This window comes from Vipera berus (assembly GCF_964194415.1).
Source record: "Vipera berus genome assembly, chromosome: 1".
Classification (NCBI taxonomy): Eukaryota; Metazoa; Chordata; class Lepidosauria; order Squamata; family Viperidae; genus Vipera; species Vipera berus.
This window is the reverse complement of record NC_138202.1, coordinates 26,637,793-26,659,226: the sequence shown is the minus strand read 5'-3', so window position 1 is coordinate 26,659,226 and position 21,434 is coordinate 26,637,793. Positions and strand designations below refer to the sequence as shown.

The 21,434-nt window shown below is 38.6% G+C and overlaps 1 protein-coding gene across 4 annotated transcripts in view; it reads left to right on the top strand.

Annotated features, from left to right (window-relative positions):
- TMEM260 (transmembrane protein 260) overlaps positions 1–21,434 on the top strand; it is a 47,123-nt gene that overhangs the window by 5,943 nt on the left and 19,746 nt on the right. For 2 of the 4 annotated variants that reach the window (XM_081315353.1, XM_081315354.1), the window contains exons 2-5: positions 4,504–4,535; positions 5,372–5,523; positions 19,537–19,714; positions 20,879–20,992. In XM_081315353.1, coding sequence (XP_081171479.1) covers positions 4,504–4,535; positions 5,372–5,523; positions 19,537–19,714; positions 20,879–20,992 — 476 coding nt within the window. Of the gene's footprint in view, positions 1–4,503; positions 4,536–5,371; positions 5,524–18,146; positions 18,296–19,536; positions 19,715–20,878; positions 20,993–21,434 lie in introns of those variants that run through there. The other 2 variants (XM_081315355.1, XM_081315352.1) reach the window with 2 other exon arrangements.

Here is a 21,434-nt window from a genome sequence, read left to right as displayed (position 1 = left end):
AGAAATGGAAGTAAAGAAATAGAGCGAACAATAATAAGACAACTTTGAAAGTTGGGCATCTGCATGAACGTGTTAAGGAGCATTAAGCATAACACAGCCTCCTCCCTTCAGCTTCTGAGCTGTAAAATGGGGCTAGGAAAGTAAGTTTTGCAAGGGGCCATGCTCCATCCCAACAGGATTCATTTGGTAGAGTTGATGCAACATGATCTGCTCTGCAAAGAGTTGAAGGGTGGGGGTGTCTTCACCTGTAGCTTGGTCTGTAAGCTGGCTTCTAGAGGTACCAAGAGGTACCTGGAAACCACTTGGATTGGAAGGGTGGGTGTTGCACCTTCCCTGTTTTGCAATTTTGCTTTATTCAAAGCCTCATTGAAGTTTTTTTTTTAATTCCATTTATATCCCGCCCTTCTCCGAAGACTCAGGGCGGCTTACAAGCTTAGCAGCAGCCTTCATTCTATGTATATGCCTGCTTATTAGGGCTTTCACACACCCCCAAGCCGCATTATTACAAAGTCAGCTTAATTGACCCAACAATCTGGGTCCTCATTTGCCCCTTTGAATCTCCCAACAGTATAGGACTTCTGAGAAAAAAAATGGTGAACTGAAGATGGCTCCACAAAAAGTAGATCTGATGACTGCAATGGAATGAAAAATGGCTCTTTAATAATTCCTCTCCAGACAAAGAGAGGACTTGAAATAGCCCACAAATCCTCCATACAGTTGCTTCTTGTAAGGAGATCTCAAGGCAGCAGTCTCCAACAGGTTTAAAGCTCTGGAAGATGAGGGAATAACCATCTTGTCAGTAGTCAGTGCCTTTGAAAGAGCTTTCTTTTTAAATTGGCTTGGAAATGGATTGACAAGTTTTACAGCATCAGTTTAAGAATTTAAGAGGGTTTTTGATGGGGGGGATAAACAAAAAGGGGTGAATAAAACTTTGATTTTAGGAACTTAGAAACGGACTAAGGGTCCAGATAAATTTGAAATGAGATTTTGGAATTCATTATAAAAATCATTCCCATGGGAAAATGTTTTTCTTTGGATTTTTCTTTTTAAAAACATAAATAGATAAGACTTTAAAAATGGGACACTAGAGGTAACTAGAAGGAACTAAAAATTACAATTAAGGGAGAAGAACATTCAAACTTAATTTATAATTACAAAATGAAGCACAACATTTTAACATTGGACATATTGGAGAGTATGTCTTTTTGAACAATGGTTCCAGAAGTTATTTTATGCCTTTATAGCTAGACTGTGCCTAAAAATGTTATGGAAGAGGAACAAGTTCTATCTGACATGATTGAGACTGAGTTGAAAGGTGATTTAAAAATAGCAGGCTACAAGAATGACATGGAAAAAGATGTAATTTGGACATGCAAAAGAAACTGGCTGATGTCAGTTATTATATAAATAACACACTAAGAGTGTGACTTGGATCATTTTTTTTCTATTGGATTCACAAAAGAGACTTGTTAAAGTTTCAAAGAATTTTGTGAGAAGGAACAAAGAAGAAATGAAAAGAAATCTATGACATTATTTGATGACCCTAAAAATGAAGACTGTTAGAAGTAAAAGGAAGGAATATAAAACTGGTTTATTTGATCAAATAAACAAACCAGTTTTATATTTCTTCCTTTTACTTGTAACAGCATTTTTAGGGTCATCAAGTAATGTCATAGATTTCTTGCCTAAAATACATATTTTGTTATCTCTGGTAATCCTGACTTTTGCTGACATCAGGACTGAAATGATGAGGTTTTATGGATGTGTTTATGGATAAAGGATGGGGTATAGAAAAAATAGATCATATGTTGCATTTTAAAAGACAGTGATAAATTACTAAAATTGTACTTGAAGATAGGAAGTCATTTCTTTATATATCTTTTTATTATTTTCTTTTCTATTTCTATTTCTTTTTCCTTTTTTCTTTTTTCCCACTTTTTCCTTTTTCTTTTTTTCTAGTATTGGTTTTTATTGTTGTAATGACAATTCTTGATAAAATTACTATAAAAAATATCTCCCAGCAGTATGACTGGTATGTCTTTGTATAAGTAAGTCGCAATTAGCATCTGTTCAAATGTAGGTAGTCCTTGCTCAGCAACCTCAATTGGGACTGTCAATTCCATTGCTAAGTGATATAGTCACCAAAGGAAATAGCATGTGTCTGACATACTTACAACATCACTTTGCATTCGGTTGTTTAACAAGTCATTGTTAATCAAAATATTAGGTGACTATAACTCACAGTTGCATTGCTGGCTTCTTCGTTCTGGTTGTTTGAAGCTGGTTGGAAGTCTATTAATGGCAACCACATGATCTTGGGATGCTGCAAAGATCACAAATGCCTTCTGGTTACAAAGCTGTGGCTCCCACCCTTTGGAATAGTCTTCACCCCAAGGTGAGATCTGCCCCCACCCTCATGGCCTTGAAATCTCAGCTTTGTCAATTGGGTTGTGGCCTCAATGGAGGCATCTCATTTTGGAGGTGGCTCATAGACTAGTACAAGATTTCACCTTCACTCGGTCTATATATTAGCTTTTTATCCATTTTAATACTAATTTTTAATGTTTTAGCTTTTAACGTCTAATATTTTACTCCTATAATTGTTTTATTCTGCTATTTATGGTTATTGTAAACTACCCTGAGTTGCTTGGCAGAGAGATGGGCAGCATAAATGTTTAATAAATAAGTCTTGATCACATGACCATGGGGATGTTGCAACAGTCATAAGTGTGAGGACTGGACACATGGTTACTTTTTAGTGCTGTCATAATTTCAGATAGTTACTAAACAAGGAAATACAGTAGTTAAGTAAGGTCTTCTTGTAATGCAATATTCAGTTTAGTGTGATTGTAAATTGATACCTGGTTGCATTTAATCTAAGTCAAAATTCACTTAATTTAACGCTAGCACGTACACAGTTGAAGCCAGTGCATACAGAGTTGCAGTTTCTGTCTGCAAAATGGAGAAAAAGAAGATTCTATCAAAATAAAACATTACAAGTTTAAAAACTTATTACATTTAACCAAAAAGTTGATGTTGAACTATATGATCATGGTCATAGCAATGCTAAAATAGGACAAGATGTTGGAATGCCTAAATATATAGAATAATTTTTTTTTTGCTTTCTACTCTATGACTTTATTAACCATACATTTAAATTTTATTTATGTTCTTTGTATCATTAGAATAGAATAGAATAGAATAGAATACTTTATTGGGCAAGTGTGATTAAACACACAAGAAATTTGTCTCTAGTGCATAAGCTCTTGGTGTACATGCAAAACAAAAAAGGAATAATCATAACGAAGGATAATCATAAAGATATGAATAGAGAAGGTAGTGAAACAAATGAGAAGGATAAAGTGATATAGCCTTACTACATGGGTAGTATACTTAGACATGACAGAACTGTGGAAAAAGAACTGTTTATTGTAACATTTCATTAGTGTACATATAACAGTTTGTTAAAAAAATGTCAGTGCCCATTTCCATTGAGCTGAAACCAGTTATATTTTCCATAGAAATATCACTTTGAATAGCACAAATTCAAATAACGTGACCATTTTGTATAATTCATGAACTGTATTGAGACCCTCCTGTACAATCATAAAGATTGCAAAAATTATCCCTGAAACTTTGGATTCAGTCCTTAAGGATAACAATTTTGTTGTTTCATGTGGAAACATCAAATTTTGAAAAAAATCTGCTATTTTGGTTAGACTTTTCTTTAAAAAACAACAAAACCCACAGAGAGGAGAGTAAATGGCCCTCAAAGGAGGGGAAACTGTCTCTCCCTGGAAGTTCTTTGCAAAAACATAACCAAATTTACCTTGGACTTACATGTTTTGAAGGTGCAATATGCTGAAGAGGATATTAATGAAGCTAAACTGTAACACATTTGTATTATGTTTTCTTTTCCAAAATAAAATGATCAGTGGAAAATTCAGTAGGGGTTGCTGATGGGTAAAAGCCTGAAGGCTGGGGAAATTGTAACTCAGTATAAAATTTGCAAGGCACTTGGGAATAAATATATATCCTTAGTAGGATAATTGTCCTACTCTAAAATACAAGTCCACACTGATTTTTTTTTTAAAAAAAAAAACAGTATCAAGAATCCATATACAAAATGGAAAGCTGAGCTGTGAAATCAAATTTTCTCGGATATTTTGTCTTTTTCATGTGGCCTCTGCTCTTAATTACTCCAAACTTTAAAGAATGATGTTGATGTTTTGTTGTTATTCATCACTAACAGCTACAACTCACCTTCGCTTTTCTGCTGGTAGCAGAGTCAAGAAAATACGACAAAAGAATACTTTGTGCATTGACATCAGAGGGGAAAGAAAATACTCTTGGAAAATTTCATGCTGCTAAATCTCCACAGATTTACACTTTTATGCAGTCAAATTAATGCAAAACCCCCAACGTAAGGGTTTGCATTTTGAAAATTTGGGAGGAGTGTCATTCCATAATAGTAATTATTGGTTTTATATTATTTTTTCACAGGGGAACTGATCACAGCTGCCTATGAGCTTGGAGTGAGTATTAGTTGTATTGTTTAATCAATGCTCTCATTAACAGTTTTAGGAATTAAGGAAGTTTAATTAAGCATGGAGTTAAAGTAGATTAATATATTTTCAAACCACAGTTTTTCTAACTTATAAGTATGGCACACGACAATTTACTCCCAAGTTTTAAATCCAATTAAACTAAATTATAAAGTAAAGGCTTTACTGTATATACAGTAGCTGGCTTATTATCAATCCAAATTTTGTATAAGCTGGAGAGAATAAAAATAAATCGGGTTAACAATTTTAATAAGTTTTATTATTCAATAAACTTTATTAAGGCGCATGATCCCCTTTAGGCAAAACCTTAAGGACTGTCATCACGGTGGTAATCCGATAGCAGTGTGGTCTTTCAACTTGCTAACCAATAAAATAGTTCAGCATCTGTTTTTCCCCTCTTTTCTCTCTTTTATAATTGTGTAATAAAAAGAAACCCAGCATTTTGAATGGCCAGAATACACGCTGAATCCAGACTTCAAGCCATTTAGGGGATAATAGTAATACGTGTCTTCAGTTTTTAAAATGATCTGCTCTGTCTATATTTTGTGCATCCACATACGTTAAGGCAAACATTTTGCTGTATTTAAAATTAGCACTTACAGAAGACTGTGTGTGTGTGTGTGTGTGTGTGTGTGAGAGAGAGAGAGAGAGGGGGGGAGAGAGAGGGAGGGAGGGAGGGAGGGAGAAGAGCAGCTTTTTAAGGCATAGTACTTTTAACTGTTTATGATTAAGCTAATAAGAAAACCATTTCTCCATTAAATGGCCATTGTGACATCTCAAAACAGAAGCCTTTTGTTTGTTCACAGGTTGCTCATCCTCCGGGCTACCCCCTCTTCACTCTTCTGGCTAAACTGGCCATTGAGCTTTTTCCCTGTGGTTCTGCTGCATATCGCGTTAATCTCTTCTGCGCATTGTTGGGGGCAGCTGCAGCATCGCTTCTGTTTTATACAGTTGTCAGGTACAGTAGATCCCATGGGTGCTTTCCAACTTTTTATATACATACATACATACATACATACATACATACATACATACATATATATATATATTCATATTCTGCAGATCATCATCCTTATGATAAATAAAATCTATCAAGTGAAATATCTTCAAGGTACACTAGAAAGGATATTTTTCTGTGATATAATATTGCAATTAGATGTAAAAGTTCATAATACCGTAATTGGATGGCTTTCGCATCTAGTGGGCCATTAAACTAGTTGTTCCTACAGCATTGGCTCCAGTCTGTTAATTGATTCAGCTGCCTACTGTTTACAGAATTTCAGTTGGCCATTTGACATCGAACTTATTGGAAAAAAAGAAAAAGAAAAAAAATACAAAACACCCAGAGCACAAAACTGCCAAACTAATTTATTTCAGGAGAGTGATAACATTGTTCTCTCTTATTATCATACATCAGTGACCAGGTTTATCTAACCAGAAGTAACAAAGTTTGTCATTAAAGAAAGATGCAGATGGCTTTAAAATATTAAACAATACAAGTGTCAACTGTACTGACAAACTGTTTAATTGTTAGTATTACAAAATGGAGGCAGATGCCTCTTGATGATCTTTATTCTGTCTATTTTACCTATGTTGGGTACCATAAGCAAGAAATAGTGCCGACTGAACTGCACAGAATTAAAGAATTGTGATGTGGAAAAAAACCCACATATTGCGACTATGTAGATGTGTGAGCAGGATTGTTGGACATTGTTAACAAAATCTGCCTTTTTCTGCATTGGATGCTGTGTTCTAAGCATACAAAATGAGAATATAAAGAATAACTGGTACTTTGTTACTTTTGCCCATCCTTCTGTCTTCCTATCCTCACATGAGAAGATTTCTCTGCATACTATTATAATTCTTGATAAGGATAGCTTTCTCCAGAGTTTGAAGGCCTGGCTTCTGCTCCTTTCATTTCTATTTGCACATGTGAGAGATGATTCTCTATGCCAGGGGTCTTCAAACTTGGCCCTTTTATGACTTGTGGACTTCAACTCCCAGAATTCCTCAGCCAGCATGCCTGGCTGAGGAATTCTGGGAGTTGAAGTCCACAAGTCATAAAAGGGCCAAGTTTGAAGACCCCTGCTCTATGCTTTAATTCAGTAGATGGGGATGACCTGTGGCATATAGACAGACAAAACTAAAGTTGTTCAAGTTGAGCTCAAATGCCTGGTGACTTTTTGGCTATAGTGACATGTCTTCCAGACAGACTTGTTCACAGGCTTCAACTGCATTGCCTGACTATGAATTGTATAGCACCCTGCAAACTACAGTTGTGCTATTAAGCCCCTTATTTCAAATGGGGAAACTGAGGCTGGGAGAGACTGCCTTGCCTAAGTTACCCTACTGAATTCTTTCGGAGACGATATTCAAATGGAGGACTATATGTCTTTTCAGTGTAATTATCTGTGTGCATTCTGGGACCATATGGATAAACCCAATCATAGTAATCCTGTCTATTCAAAAGTGATTTTTCTTCTCAGTTGATTATGGATTGGTTAGGAAAGACAGATAAAATTGAACCCATGTGCAAAGGTTGGGTATTCACATGCAAACCCCAAGTGAGAGAGATTGTCACGTAGAAGAAGCAGCTCCTAATCCTTTGCGATAAGTACGTTTTATTTGATATAGTGAACATTTTAAAACATTTAGTTAGGGGTCTACTAATGACTTGAGGTCAGTGCCCTTCAATGTTTAGGATACTCCCAAAATTCTACTCCAATCACTTTACTTGTCCCATAATGGAGAACTGGATTGTTTTGCAGACATTAAAGATTATTACCACATAAAAGTTATTCTGAAAGCATTCCAAATACAGGAAGCTCCATTGCTTCCCCGTCCTCCCCCTACTCTGTAATGTTGGAAAATATTTACTTTTATATAAATATATTGGTCTTAATTAAGGGATTGTAGAAACCTCTTGGGTAGACTTTCTAATCTTATTTAGAAAATACAGTTAATCGTTGCAATAATCCCATTTTATGGGTTGGGAACTGAGGCTGACAGATACAGTGTTGCCCAAGGCCAGTCTGAAAAAAAAAATTCTTGGCCAATTAACGTCCAAGCGTTGAGTTACCACTGTCGATATGCCAACACACTGGGTCACCCTGGCTGTTATAATAGGTTTCTATATTTTTATGAAAAGATGAAAATAATGCTCCAATAATGCTTTGGAATATTTTGAGAGGAGTCAAATTTCTCAATTATTAGGAGGAAAAATATGTATAATAATAATAATAAGTCCCGTGGTGCAAAAGAGATAGGCAGGAATTTCTCAGGAAGGTGAATGCCACCTCTAAATAGAGGGATGGGAAGAGTTAGGAGTCTTTGAATGTTCCTTATTACACACGTCCCTTTTCGGTTGAATAAGGATTAGCATCCCCTGTAATGTTAATTTGAAATCCAAACCTGTCCTGTACTTTGCCAAGCACTCTTGCGATCTTTGTTAAAATTAATGCAGGGTGAGCGGGGAAGAAGGCTCCGTGAATTATTTTCTGATTTTCTTTCCTTGGCTGGGTTAAATGCTTTCCATACTGCCTGCAGGGAGAACTCTCTTCAGTCCCTTATTTGCTTAAGTACACTTCCTTAAGATTTTATGAATAGGACTTCCCCTATCAGATAATTCATCCTTAACTAATTTTCAGTGTACTGTAGTGCAAAGAAAGAGGGTTAAAAATAATAAAAGGCCCAAAGCTTTTGAAGAAAAATATTTAAAGCAGAAACTCTCAAGGCAATGATGCTTTTTGTCAGTTAGTAACAGCACTGAGCATATATGTTAGGGAAGAATAAATAATGGCTCACATTCCATTAGTGGGCGTGATGATGGAGAAATCGCATTGAACTCATTTAAATTAATCTTTAATGCTTTCCAACTAATACTGCTCCTTGAAGCGATCCACCTTCGTCCTTCACCTTTTTCTAAGTTCACAGGCTGAAGCCTTGCAAAGGAATGGCATCCGGAGGGGGTAATTTTTGTTGCATTTCAGTTGATTCATGGGAGGTGAAGAAACAGGCAAATTAATTGGTTTTTTTAAAAAAATAATAATAATGGCATTTTTAGTTGTACTTGCGTTCTGAATGCAAAGCTGTACAAAATTAGATGCATACTTTAAAGTTGTAGAAGAACATGCTACTTTCCCTTCCTTCCTTCCTTCCTTCCTTCCTTCCTTCCTTCCTTCCTTCCTTCCTTCCTTCCTTCCTTCCTTCTGCCAATAACAAAGATAGGTTATTATGCTTAGGTTTAGAGTCCCTCATTTTGGGGTGGCACCATTTGGCTGGCCTGGCTTTGTGTTATGCTGCATCTGTGTGGGTGTATATGTGTGTGAAAGAGGGGGTTGGAGAGGGAGGGAGGGGGTGGGAGAGAGACTTTAAAAACTTCAGAACTAAATATTTGTGCATGCATTTCTGATTTTGAGGGCTGGAAATATACCCTTCCAGCAATGTTTGCTGGCTGTACTCTGAATTTCAGTGGTTTATAGATCATGCCAACTCTGTGTGCTGCTGCAAAGGAATTTGCATTCACACTATAGATGCTTAAATATTGCTAATATATTTTTCAGATTTGGTTGTCAAATCTGCCTTGAGATGGCAGCTGCTGTTTGCATGCACATTGTGATAATCTCTTCTTAAATAAATAAAAATTCAAAGGATCTTCAGGTTCCTTTGGAATGGCTCAACCAGTTTGTTTTCAATGTGTGTAGAGTTGCTTCCTTTCCTCTCTACTTTAATGGTTTAGACAGATCATTTTAACTGGAAAAATTCACTGGGGTCTAAATATCCTGGGGCAAACTTATAGACTTCAGACATTCCTAACCTTTACATGAGGTAAATCCCCAAAAAAGACTTGAAAGGGTTTTTTCCCCCCTTGGGGAGGTAGGTTGGGTGAGGAAAATAGATGCTGTGAATATGGATGGTCTCTCATTTTTTTAAGATGCCAAATAATAAAGGATGCATCTTTCAGTAACAATGCAGTTCAAGTGGGAAATCTGTTGTCTCATCAAACAATACAACCCGTTGCCATCTCTATGGCAATTTGTGGAGAGGGTGGCCTATTGATTCAGTGCAAGAAGACATTATACAGTGTCACTTTGGGTTGTTACAATTTCATTTGTCGGGTGACCTGAACTTAACCTTGTAAAAACCTTTTCTTCTTTGTACATAACACCGGCCTCATGGGTTTTCTGCGCCAACAGTGGAGTACAGTGAACAATTACAGTTGTGATTGTTGTGAGTTTTGTTTCTTAAACAAACCACCCCTCCCGACGTACACGTTTTCTTCATTTATACGCTATGTAAATCAGTTCTTGTAATAGAATTTGTTCCTTTTATTGGCATCTGGAGACATCTCTTAAGTTTCATGCTGTTTGCAGAGCACGATAGTTTCATTTTAACGTTTAATTGGGCAACACTCTTGTCGTTTAATTCATTCCTGCTTAGGACGACATTGTTCTACACGTGGATTAGTGTTAAGTGAATTCTGACACTTTGTTCTTCTAATCAGAATTTCAATTCTGCCAGGTAGCAAAGCTTTTTTTTTCTCCTCCCCGCCTATCTGATATTTGTGGTTTTTGAAGCCTCCCAATTTCCTTCTATATTTATCTGAAATTGATGGTTTTCAAAAGATACTTGCAATCCTCCCCTTTAAAGTTTAATATTTTAATTTTGGCTATGGTAGAATGTTCTCTATTGCTATGTTTTAAAACCAAATACTTCTTCTCTTCTGTCCTTCCTTTGCTTCCCTAAAAATTGGTTGCTTGTAAAATCACGGTTTATAGGGCACTGAGTTAAGTAGATGCGCTGATTATTTTTTTCTTTGTGACAAAGCAGGAAATAAAATTTAAACATTGTTTTGTGTGTTGTGGTTTTAGAAGTTTTGACAAAGCGATGGAGTGTTAATGAAATCTGCAAGTCTTATTTTGCTGACAAAAAAATGTCATGTTTTTATGTAAGAGACGTTTTGATTGCTTCCTCTTAGATGGGGAGGATGTGGCTGCTAATTTGTGTTATCACTTTTAGCAGATGAGAAATAGACATTATAACTCAAATAGCAAAAAAAAAAGTCTTGCCAGCATTTTTCAGAATTAAGTTGTCATTGTTTAATAAATCTCTTGTTAAGGATTTGCAGTTATAGCGGTATATTTAGCATTTTCCAGGGATGCTGAGAAATAGCATTTTCATTCATTCCATGTACATTTGGAATTGCATAACAGATATTAGACCATCAGAACATTTTCATGTTTGCTTAACAGCATGAAAGGAAGGATATAAGCATAAATTGGAAGTATATGTAACTTTTTGCTGTAACTCAAACTCTGTTATGAAATTATATTGGGGAAAAAATGCAGTTGTGTGCTAATATAAAGAGATGGAAAAACAATTTTAAGAAAGCTTGTCTGGCTTTTGTTTTAATTTTTTGTTTTCTATTTCTTGCAAAAGGAGTGGAAGGCTGAAGACTGAAAATGAAATTTGCTTCGTATAATAGCAAGGATTTACAGGGGCAGAATTGATTCTTTTGCCTGTTCACACACATAGCCGAAGTCTGAAGCAAAAGGAATCATAAGCATTCTATTGTGTTCATGTATGTGAATGAAGAAGAATGGAGAAACTAATCGTTAAAGTTTAAAGTTAAGGCAGAACAAAAGCACATTATAATTCAGTGTGACTTTTAAGCATTGGCTTTGCATTGTGTTCACTTATTAAATGAAAGTTTGCTTCTCGTTGGGTGCATTCACATCACTCTAAGCCAAAATAGGTTTTGTACATTTGTAATTCACTGAGTTGTATAAACCCAGCCATTGGCATGTACAATCAATGAGATATTGTTAAGAAATCATATCTGAGCATATTGTTTGAACCCTGTTGTTACATCCTTGGTTAATTATTTGGCACGAAGATTTCAAATCTATTAGGATGAAGTTACAATTTATTCTTTTCTGTAACAGTAACAGAATTGGAAGGGACCTTGGAGATCATCTGGTCCAACTCCCTTCTCTTGTAGGAGACCTATGCTATTTCTGATAAATGGCTGTCCAGTCTCTTCTTAAAACTCTCCAGTGATAGGACACCCACAACCTCCAAAGGCAATTTGTTCCACTGGTTAATTGTTCTCAGTGTTAGGAATTTTCTCCTGAGTCAGATCTAGGTTAACAATAACAATAATAATAATAAGTTGGAAGGGACCTTGGAGGTCATCTAGTCCAACCCCCTGCTCAGGCAGGAAACCTTATACCATTTCAGGCAAATGGCTGTCCAGTCTCTTCTTAAAAACCTCCAGTGTTGGAGCATTCACCACCTCTGGAGGAAGGTTGTTCCACTGGTTAATTGTTCTAACTGTCAGGAAGTTTCTCCTTAGTTCTAGGTTGCTTCTCTCCTTGACTAGTTTCCATCTGTTGCTTCTTGTCCTGCTTTCAGGTGCTTTGGAGAATAGCTTGACTCCCTCTTCTTTGTGGCAGCCCCTTAGATATTAGAACACTGCTATCATGTCCCCCCTCACTCTTCTCTTCGTTAAACTACACATACCCAATTCCAGCAACCGTTCCCTATATGTTTTAGCCTCCAGCCCCCTAATCATCTTTGTTGCTCTTCTCTGTACCCTTTCTAGAGTCTCGACATCTTTTTTACATCGTGGTGACCAAACCTGGATGCAGTATTCCAGGTGTGGCCTTACCAAGGCATTGTAAAGTGGTATTAATACTTCACTTGATCTTGATTCTATCCCTCTGTTAATGCAGCCTAGCACTGTGTTGGCTTTTTTGGCAGCTGCAGCACACTGCTGGCTCATATTGAAGTGATTGTCTACTAGGACTCCGAGATCCCTCTCACAGTTACTACTATCGAGCAAGGTACCACCTATACTATACCTGCGCATTTGATTTTTCCTACCTAAATGTAGAACCTTACTTTTTTCACCATTGAATTTCATTTTGTTAGATAGCGCCCAGTGTTTGAGTCTGTCCAGATCCTTCTGTATCTTAAGCCTATCTTCTGGAGTATTGGCTATTCCTGCCAGCTTGGTGTCGTCTGCAAATTTGATGAGTTCCCCATCTATTCCCTCATCCAAATCGTTAATGAAGATATTGAAGAGCACTGGGCCCAGATTATTTTTTAACCTTAGGAAATTTCAGGTTAGGCTTTATAGTACACTTGGCTTTCTTCTACCATTAGCATTTCTGTCTACAGGACTGTGGTCTTCTTTTCTTACTGCTTGGCAGAGGGTTTGTTAGTCAGTGGGCTGGATGAGGCCTCTGGGCCATGTGTCTCCCAATTTCCTTCTGTTCTTTATCTGCTTACTGTGAGGCAAAGTGATTGGTCAGGTGTTCAACTGTCCCAGGTGTGTGAGTTTGTACTTCTATTTACCAATACAATTGTCTTCCTTTAGCAAACATGTTAGGGGCTGCAACTTGGTTGGTAAGTGACCAATTGCTAAGAGAAGCCACAAGTTTGCTTCTGTTCTTACTTCAACTTTCCTTTGCTTTACAGACCTGTGAAGGTTGTAAATGTGAGGCCTGGACACAAAGTTACTTTTTTTGTCATTGTTGTAACTGCAAATGGTCATTAAATGAGGTAGTTGCTAAACAAGGACCATCTGTAAGAAGAAGATGAAACATTTACTCATAAGCAAAGAATTTATTCCTTTCAAAGGTTGCATTTGTGGCCATTATCCCATACCATCAGAAGCAGAAAGTTAAAAATGATGTATCTGAAAAAAATTGTAGCATCTTCCAAAGGTTTATTTGGAAATATTTTTTCAGAGATTATTCTAGATAAAGGTCTCTTTCTGGAGTATTTCAAGTGCTGTTAAAAATTCCCAAAGAAGCTAATATTTAAATGGAAAGTACATTCTTAAGTTTAACAAAGCAAGGATGTGGAATAAAAGACTATAAAAAGCTCTTGTATTAATTTCTCTTTTAGGTGACTGTCTACCATGACCTTCTGGCTAATTGATCTCTCTCTCTCTCTCTCTCTCTCTCTCTCTCTCTCTCACACACACACACACACACACACACACACACACACACACACACACACACACGCAGAGAGAGAGAGAGAGAGAGAGAGAGAGAGAGAGAGAGAGAGAGAGAGAGATTTTGCAACAAATTTGCATTGAATTAGACTTAATAGGTACATTAAGTAAATCTTACCCCCACCCATCTTAATTTGCATTTACTTAAAAAACAGACACAATTTAGGTTTGAGGATATGAGCCTCATTTTGAAAGTGGGCAAGTGGAGGGGAAGGAAAGGGGGGGGAACTTATTCCCTTTCTCTCCTTAAAATAAAATTAAAGAAGAAAGACTGAAGGGCCTTTTCATGACAGCTAGTCAGAGTTAGAATTAGTTCAAGGAAATGTTAATAAAGCACTGCCTAGTCTAATCCTCTTGATATCACCAGGTATCCTCCTGTTCATGGGTTAATTGCTTTAAAAGCGGAGGCAGTATTCTGAACGGTGGGCTGCTTCACCTTTTCACAGCTGTTCCCATTGAGTGACAACTAAATCCCATGTGTAAGATGAGGAAGAGCTCAGTCTCCAATTGGGAGAAAATTTATGTAAACCGCAATCCCTTCAGAATGTGTGGAAGTCATAGACTTTCTTGATTTACTCTGCTTTTCCCAGAAAGCTCCATTGTTCCCTTCCCTAAGTCCCATCAACCCTTTGTAGCAGAATATCACAGCCGCGGCAGATAGCTTGAAATATATAAATGCTATCATAGCTCTGATTAATAGCACCGCTTATGAGTCAGGTCTGATAACGGAGCTGCTCTCCACTCAATTTCAGATACCGCTAATGGAATCTGTCTTCTGCAATTGTAATGTGAGAAGGTCTAATTTGCTATGGAGCTTGGATCTGTCAGCAGTAGGGGATTGTGGGGTCAGGAGGGAGCTGCCAGGTTTTTGCCCTGAAGCTTGTATCTCTAGCTTTCAATGGAGCAGTCCCCTGCCTGCCAGGGAGCTGATAGGCCCTCTGTGGGGTTTATGCCACTTCTCACAATAGGCCAGGGCTTCCGAGCTCCACTTCATAATTGTGAAGCGAGCTCATATTTCCACAGCTACTCTGCTGCATAATTTCTAATAAGTTGCTGGTTTTTTTTTTAACAAATGTCAGATTATGAAAAGTTTCCTCAATTATCGGGGAAAAAACCCCACCCCCACTTATAAAACATTTAAATTGCTAAATCTGTTTCCTGCCAAGTTCATCCCCTTCTCCTCTCTTCCTCCCTCCCCACCTTCACCTTCCTCTTCTGTGACTGGCACCCAAGCTCTGCTTAAAGTGTGCCAGAAAAAAGCCTGCATTTCAAATGCATATGAGAACGTGCCTCTCAGAATGATGGACTGGGTCATAACACCTCCTGGGCTGTCTTGGGAGATGACTGCCACCTGTAGAGGTCTAGGAACTCCCCCATCCGATGTCATCCCTTCTGCCCAGGAAATAGTGGATTTTACTGCTTTGTCTCTTCTGATGGTGCCCTTACTTTACATAATACTTCTCAGGAATGTCCCATAATGGAACATTCCAAGTGTACTGAATTTTCCCCAAAGCATTGCTGGACTTTGAATTTGCAGCACCTGGTTGGATGATACCAAGAGAGCTGTAGCAAGACAAAAAAATGCAGAAGGCTAAAACCAAACTTTGTAAACCAGGTTGGAGTTTCCGTTTAGCTTTACCAGGACATTTTCCCAGACTTGAAAGAAAGGGGCTAGAATGTTACACAGAGCTTTGGGAAGGTCAGGAGTAGGAACTGCAACAAAAGGCTGTATAATGTCAGAGAGATATAAATATACAGCTAGTGCTCGACTTATGTTGCTAAGCAAGACAGTTGTGAGTTTTGCCTCATTTTATGACCTTTCTTGCCACAGTTGTTAAGTGAATCACCGCAGTTGTTACATTATGTCTGAAGGTCGCAAAAGGTGATCACATGACCCCAGGACACTGCAACCGTCATAAATTCGAGTCAGTTGCCAAACATCCAAATTTTGATCACCTGACCATAGAGACGCTGCCACAGTCATAACTGTAAAAAAATAGTAATAAGCAGTGCTTTTTTTGTCATAGAACGCACGGAACGGCGTTCCAGCACCCTTTTTTGGAATGGAAGAACCGGTTCCTTCTAAGCTGCCAGCGCAAGTACAGTAAAGCTCTGGCTTGGTGAAAGGAAGCTGCCCGGGGAAATCGGGGGTATCAAAAGTCGACCCGGAAACACTTCCACAGCCCTGAAAGCAAACCTTCTTCTCTGCCTTGTTTCATGAGGCTCCCCTCACCGCCTGTCCTCACCCCTGTGTTGGCCACCAGGGTCCAGGACTGACTCTTGGAGCGAATCTCTTAGAGGGACCAGGCATGCTGCCAAAGCAGCAGTGCCGCTCCTGCCTTGGTCACTCTGGCTCCGGAGGAAGCCTCTGTGTCATCAAGCGCCCTCTCAAAAGCTGCAGTAATGGCGTCCATCAGCTGACACTGCTCACATGATCTGCACCTCGGAAGCTCCCTAAAGCAGTTTCTTCTCCTTACACAACCCCCCCGCCCCCCCGCCCCCCGTTCCATAAAGGGCTTTCAACTGGAGCCAGAGCTGTTCTGATAACTTTTTTTTTTTTACAAAAAAAGCACTGGTAATAAGTCACTCTTTTCAGTGCTGTTGTAACTTCAATCAGTCACTAAAAGATTGTAAGTTGAGCACTACCTGTATATAACATTTCGGAGATTTGAAATCTGACAATCACCCATGAATTAGTGCAGATAGTTTTTCTTTTCATGAAGCAAAAATAAGCTAAATCCTCAGCAGACTACAATTATTGGCAAAATAATCTTGTCATTTACATATGGTTAGATCTGTTTCTGACTATTACTCTCCTTTGACTTAGGTTGGTAGGGCTGTGCTGATAACTCAGGACTAACCTAAGGAACAGGTCTAAGTAAATCCAACCCAGGAAGATTTCTGAGCAGATGACTTCTGCAAGTTCTTTCAAGGCCCTTAAATGTAACTGGTCTGCTCTGGAAGACTGAACTTAGTTAAGAATTCCTCAGCTATCTCTCTACATGTCTTTCTCCTGTTGTCAGTTTTTCTGCTTAGTTCATTTGAACACATTACCACTTTGTGAGTTAGATTGAAGTAATATAGGAATTGAGAGGGTTTGTCTTTTTGCCTTTACTTATTCTCCCATTTTCTCCCAGCGGGAGACTTAAAACCCTTCCTTTGACGTTTTTCTGCTGATGAAACCAAAGACCCCCTTGTATTGTTTTTACCTTCTCTTGGAAACATAAGACCCCTTTTAATCTTATTAGCTTTCTTTCTGTAACCATGTGCTCTTTGCTAGTATACCTGCTTAGTGATTATACAGATTTTATCATGTTCTATTTCTGTCCTTTTTAACTCTTAGCGGAGGTGAAAGTTCCCTATGGATTCACAATGATTTTCTAAGCTGCCCCTCTCCCACCTTTTTTCCCCACTGGAATGAGGCTCAGTTATACTTCATTTAAAAATTGAGAATATCTGTTCAGAAGATCCCAATTAGTACTTCTCTGGTTTTCAGCTAGCTCTTCTCCATTGGTTGAGATCAGATCTAGGAGAGATGATCCTCTTATCTCTTTTTCAGCTTTTTGGAAAATAAAACCAATAAGACCATTTTGGGAGCTTTGTGGTCTTGGCCATGACAGTCATCCATCCCATGTCTGTGTAGTTAAAATTTCCATTACTAATAAGTCTTATCTCTAAAAATTAATATCCCGAAGAATATTATCCAGATACTCTACCTGTTTCAGTTGTCTATAATACAACCTCATAGTAACACATTTGTTGTTCCCTTCCATTACGTTCTTCCCAAATATTCCTGATTGGTCATTCATGCTCAGATTTCTGGATCTCAGGGCATGGGTACACCTCCTTCAAATGTGACATTCTCTCTTTGTGTGTGGCCTGTTCCTTTCAAATAAATTGTACTCTTCAATCCTTGCATACCATTTATGAGTTTCCTCTCTCTTATGTTTCACCATTGCCCACTGAATCATATTCATCTTCCTGCATTAAGACTTCTAGTTCTCCCCATTTGTTCTGTACTTGTGAAATAGAAGATTATTGTTTCCCTAAGGAAAGTTTGCCCTGAGCTATTTGGATTCAGAATAAATACATTTTAAATACTTTTAATAGCTTGAGACTGGTGAGGCTTCTGCTCTATTAAGCTTCCTTTCAAGATTTCCTATATGGGCCATCCAGAAACCCTTACAAGAAGAAATATATGGCAATAATACATTTCATGTTTGTTGCTTCCTGAGATTGTTAACAGCAGTAAATTTGGCTTATACCAAACTTTCAACCCGAAAAGGCTTTTTTTGGATCAGATCTAGGAGAGGTGATCCTCTTCTCTCCTCTTCAGCTTTTTTGGAAAATGAAACAGTGTGACCATTTGAGCTTTGCAGTCTTAGTTATGAGGGTTGGCCAACAGAACATCTAGTCCAGATCCTGTCATTAAGAGCAGCCAACCAGATGCATTTAGGAAGCTCATAAATACAAACAGTCTTTAGTGAGTGGTATTCACAATATGCTGCCTGTGTTTCCAATGATGTAAATGCCATCAAGTAGCCACTGATTATGCGCAACCAGTGGCCAAGTGCTTGTCTGCACGCAACTCCATTTGCTCGAGCAGTAGGCACACGTGCCCACCTCTCGCGCTGCTCACCCATCACTTCTGTGACCTAGTTCCGAAAGGGTCGCAGCCCTGGGGTTGGGGAACCCTGGCTTAGAGGTAAGTACATACTAAATAAAAATACTGTTTATAATACTTGTACAAGTTGTAGTTCACAGTATCTAGGCACATTGTGTTGTTTGGTTCTTACATAAAGGCATTTCATGGGCTCATCAGATTGGTAGTGACCATTGAATCCAACCTCTGCTCAAAGCAAAAATCCAAGTTAGAGCAATTCAAGACAATGGCAATACACTTGGACATATCCAATGAGTGAGAGCCACCATCAATCACTCTAGGTCAATGTTTCTCTACCTCAGCAACTTTAAAATGTGTATACTTCAGCTCCCACAATTCCTCAGCCAGTTGAAGTCCACACACCTTAAAGTTGCTGAGGTTGAGAAACACGTATCGAGGTAATTGATCCCACTCCCTATGACTTAAATCTGTTATTCCATATCCAGCACTCTGAAATATGAAAGGAGAGGCCCTGACCTTCTCCTTGTGATGTCCTCCTCGAGGAACATATTACATTTCTTTCTAAACGTCATTTCTCTCAGCTAAACCCTCCCTTGCCATTTCAGTCTCTCCTCCTAGGGATTGGTTTTTACTCCCACATTATCACTTCGATCACTTCTTGACAACATGGATGTGTTTTGCCCTTGCTTATATCCAGGGGATTCTTTTCAATTTTCCAGGGCAATCAGCAGCTCTGGGGGTCCCAGGCAATTCCCCTGTTCAAGGACAAGCCTTGTTCAGTTTCCAGAAAGTGCAGAGCTGACTCGGTCTGCGCTTGTGGAGACTCTCCAGATTAGTGTTTCTGAACTTTAGCAGCTTTAAGATGTGTGGGCTTCAACTCCCAGAATAGTTATCCAGCATGCTTGAAGTCCACATAACAGGTCCTGAGGTTGAGAAACACTGATCTAGATAGAAGCTAACAAAGGCATGTGCACCAAATTGCCTTACGGTGCACCTTGTCTCATAGTATTTTGTAGTTCTAGCTTGTGTGAAGCTTCTGTAGTTCTGATTTATCAGCATCTTGGGATGCTGTTCTTCTGTAATAACAACCTAATTAGTTAATAATTTAAAATTCAAGTGTTAAAAATATGCCAACAGGCTAGGCTTTGGTGGGATCCTGCCAAAAGAAAGATATTTTTTCATGACGCTATAGTATGGGTTTTGGGGTGATAGCAGGAGAAGCACCATGAAGGTGGCATCTGTTTGTTTGTATTTAATTCTGATGAGTGGGGACTAGTAATAATGGAGGAAAAGATGCATTTTCTTGTTATCTATGTTTGCAGGCTTTCTGGCTCGCAGGCGGCAGGAGTCTTTGCTGTGGGGATGTTTTCGTTTTCCCGTCTAACGTGGCAATGGTCTATCACAGCAGAGGTTTTCAGCTTAAACAATCTGTTTGTGGGGCTGCTGATGGCGCTTTCTGTGCAATTCGAGGAAGCAACAACTGCAAAAGAGAGATCAAAGGTAGCCTACTTAGGATCAAAAGGCTTCAGGAATGGTTTCCCTTCCCCTTAAGCCTCTGGGAACTAGGACCAAACTACATAGGGTGGCTTAAGCCAATTGTTCCTCATGCTTGGATTCTCTGAATATATTGGGGTTGTAACTTGCCAGATACTGACTGGGAATTGGACAAGTTGTAGCTTTTAATGGCAGCAGCAACAGTTCAAGATCTTGGTCTAAAGTCCTTTCCCTTCACTGATCTTGTTAAACGGAGGTATGTGGGCCTCTTTGTATGAAAAGCGAGTGTATGGTCCTGCCACTGGTGTGAGCCAAAGTAATTTTTCAAGTTGAGCCTGGGTGTAATTAGGAACTCTCTCTTTGCTACAGCTGTACTTCCTGAAGTCTTTCTTAATGTATCCTTTCTTTCTTTCTTTCTTTCTTTCTTTCTTTCTTTCTTTCTTTCTTTCTTTCTTTCTTTCTTTCTTTCTTTCTTTCTTTCTTTCTTTCTTTCTTTCTTTCTTTCTTTCTTTCTTTCTTTCTTTCTTTCTTTCTTTCTTTCTTTCTTTCTTTCTTTCTTTCTTTCTTTCTTTCTTTCTTTCTTTCTTTCTTTCCTGATATGCAGAAGGGAGCCCAGCTTGGGGGTGGGGAAAGAATGTTCACCCAGGACAAAATAGGCAACACATGACAGTACATGGCTCCAGAACAAGCTATTTTTGCAACCTTGCAGCTCTTCAGTCATGATTGTCTCAAATTTGTGGCATAGTTTTGCACTCTTCTCTTCCAAGCTAAGAAAGCAACAAGATCGTACCCACTGCCGATGCATCGTGTTTGCGTAAGAGTTGGGATTTTCTCATAATCCCAATCGAGTTCTTACTGTTGTATCTTTTATAAGACCAGCCATGGTCAACTTTTGGCTTCCAGGATTGTTAAATAGGGAGCCATATGATCAGATGTGGGCATCCTCCACCGCTCTGGCTGCCTTTTTGTCCAAGGGACAAACACAGTATTGGGCCATTATGCTGCAAGCTCCACCCTTTGGGATATGCATCTCAACCTTGAACACCCCTGCAAATGCTGCAGTGAGAACAAACCGCTCCATGCCCCAGAGTTACTGTAAGAACAAAAACAATTTGAAAAACCAATTTAAATCCATGAGTAGAATTTATGTTTTCCCTCCTTTTTTTGCAGATCTGTAAAGTGGGTGCCTTCTCTTGTGGACTAAGCATGTGCAACCAACATACCATTGTGATCTACGTGCTTTGCATTGTTTTGTGGGTTTCCTCTCGCTTGTTCAGGGAATGTGTGAGTATTTGCAAGTCTAGAAACATGCTCGGACAGTTCCTTCCCACAATCTGGCCCACTCGATGAACAATGGGCACTTCCAAATAACAACAAGCAGCAATAATAATAAACAGAGGAGGATACAGAATTAATAAAAAGTCTGCATCTGTCTGTTTCACATGTAGAGATGAGAAAAATAACTGCAAGGGTGTCCTGTCTTTTTGAGTTAAAGGGCAGAGTTGGAATTTTAAGAATACAAGTACTCCTCGCTTAACAACCAAAATTGAGACTGGCAACCCCATCACTAAGTGATAGGGTTGTTAGACAAGACATCCTTTATGCAAATTTACTGCATAAATTTGCATAAAGCTGCATAAATTTGCATAAAGCTCCATTGGTTCTGCTTGTTGGAAGCTGGCTGTGAAGCTCACTTATGGTGATCATGTGATGATCATAAGCACCC